This window comes from Haplochromis burtoni, unplaced genomic scaffold (genome assembly GCF_018398535.1).
Source record: "Haplochromis burtoni strain Fernald_Lab_line unplaced genomic scaffold, NCSU_Asbu1 Contig_374, whole genome shotgun sequence".
NCBI lineage: Eukaryota > Metazoa > Chordata > Actinopteri > Cichliformes > Cichlidae > Haplochromis > Haplochromis burtoni.
Genome location: NW_024582735.1, coordinates 127568 through 129591, shown reverse-complemented (window position 1 = coordinate 129591; position 2024 = coordinate 127568). Strand labels below are relative to the sequence as shown.

At 39.0% G+C, this 2024-nt stretch overlaps 1 protein-coding gene across 3 annotated transcripts in view; it reads left to right on the top strand.

The window, feature by feature from the left end:
• igsf21b (immunoglobin superfamily, member 21b) overlaps positions 1–2024 on the top strand; it is a 45848-nt gene that overhangs the window by 37664 nt on the left and 6160 nt on the right. For 2 of the 3 annotated variants that reach the window (XM_005943474.2, XM_005943475.2), the window contains one exon: positions 278–402. The exons of the other annotated variant lie outside the window; for it this stretch is intronic. In XM_005943474.2, the coding sequence (XP_005943536.1) occupies positions 278–402 (125 nt within the window). The remainder of the gene's footprint in view (positions 1–277; positions 403–2024) is intronic. 3 annotated transcript variants of the gene reach the window in all.

Sequence of the window (2024 nt, the reverse complement as noted above, 5' to 3'; positions counted from 1 at the left end):
GGTGTTGATGTCATTAGACCACACCCCTTCTCATTACAGAGATGCACATCACCTAATATGCTTAATTGGTAGTAGGCTTTCGAGCCTATACAGCTTGGAGCACGACAACATGCATGAAGAGGATGATGTGGACAAAATACTCATTTTCCTAATAATTCTGCACTCCCTGTACAACAGAGCAGCAGTGAATAGTATAAGAAACTACAGGACTATTGACTATGCAGAACCTTTCTATTCACTGCAGGAGTCTTATCTTCCTCTGTTTTCTTCTTGGCAGGTTATTTAACCGTTACTAGTGAATCTCTTCCTCCTGTCGTCATTGGAGATACAGTCACACTCAAGTGCAACTTCCAAACAGATGGCGGCCTGAAAGAGATTGTGTGGTTTCGGGAAAGCGAACAGGTAAAGTTAGTGCTTTGAGCTGAATGATGATCTTGCGTGTGTAATGCTGCAACAAGAGTACTGAGAGGGACTAGAAAGAGAGAGCAGATTTCTCCAGTACTGGCTTCTCTTCATTGGCTCCCTGTTAAATCCAGAATCAAAATCCTTGTCATCACATTACAAGGTCTTAAATAATAAGGCCCCATCTTATCTTGAAGACCTAATAGTACCGCATCACCCCAACCAAACACTTGGCTCTCAGACTGAATCAGAGTCAAAATGACTTTTATTGCCAAGTTTGTGCGTGGATCTTGCTTTGGTGTTATGGTGAAAAGTATTTACAGTATATTTAATATATACATCACTGTATAAATATTAACAATAAATACACATAAAAGAAATATATAATACCTAGTACCTACAGTTATAGAATACAAATGATAAATTAACAAATATGTAAGATTATGAGTGAGGGGAGTGCAAAATGTAGATAGGAAATGATGTGCAAAGTTTTTATAGCCTGAGTATATTGTATTTCCGTTGTTTTTTCCTATCAGCCTACCTCTCTGACATGTCTTCCCAATGTGATGTTTGTGTAAAGTTTGGTCAGAAGGTTCCTTTGTAAGTGCGCATGCACCATTAGCGTGCTGCCTGATGTAACCTATAATTTCCTTCGGGATTAATAAAGTATTCTGATTCTGATTCTGATTTACAACAAAGTGCAAACACCGGTTACACTCAGCAGAAGGGCCAGATTACACTTTTCCAAAAAACAGAGCCTGCATAGTTAAGGGGGAAAAATTTTTTTTGGGCAGATATGAAATAGACAAGATAAATTTATACCAGAATCATGGGAAGAGAAAAATATGATAATGGAAAAGCAACAGCCCATGATGTGCCAGCATGTGCCAGTGTGTTTATCTAATTTTACAGATGGATTTATTGATGTGGCTGCTATGTCAGTCTGACTTCTGAAGTGAACAGGGCTATATTTAATGCTTAGATTCAGTCAAATGATGCAAAACTGATCGGACAGTACTTCAAACTACTGATGGACAATGACCCAAAGCCAGCTGCAAAATACACCTAAGAGTTTCTCATGGCAAAGAAATGGGATATTCTTCAACCGCTGCGTTAGTCAACTAATCTCAACACAAAAACTGGAAATACATTTTTTACTTTTTTATGTTGGGGTTGGCAAATTGCACATGTCAAGGCTGATATAGGACTTTCAAATTGATACCATAGGCGTGTCTACTAAAACTCTTAGGCGATTTTGAATCTCAGTGACCTCAACTTGAAGGTTAGAGGTCAGAGGTCAAGCTTTCTCAAATGGTAAATGGTAAAATGGTAAATGGCCTGTATGTATATAGTGCTTTACTAGTCCCTAAGGACCCCAAAGCGCTTTACATATCCAGTTATCCACCCATTCACGCACACATTCACACAATGTTGGAAAGCGATAACTCGAGACGGAAATCACATAAGATTTTGAAACTGATACCATAGGTGTATCTGCTTGGAAGCTGAGGCGTGCATAAATTCATACAGTGGGGCAAAAAAAGTATTTAGTCAGCCACCGATTGTGCAAGTTCCCCCACCTAAAATGATGACAGAGGTCAGTAATTTGCACCAGAGGTACA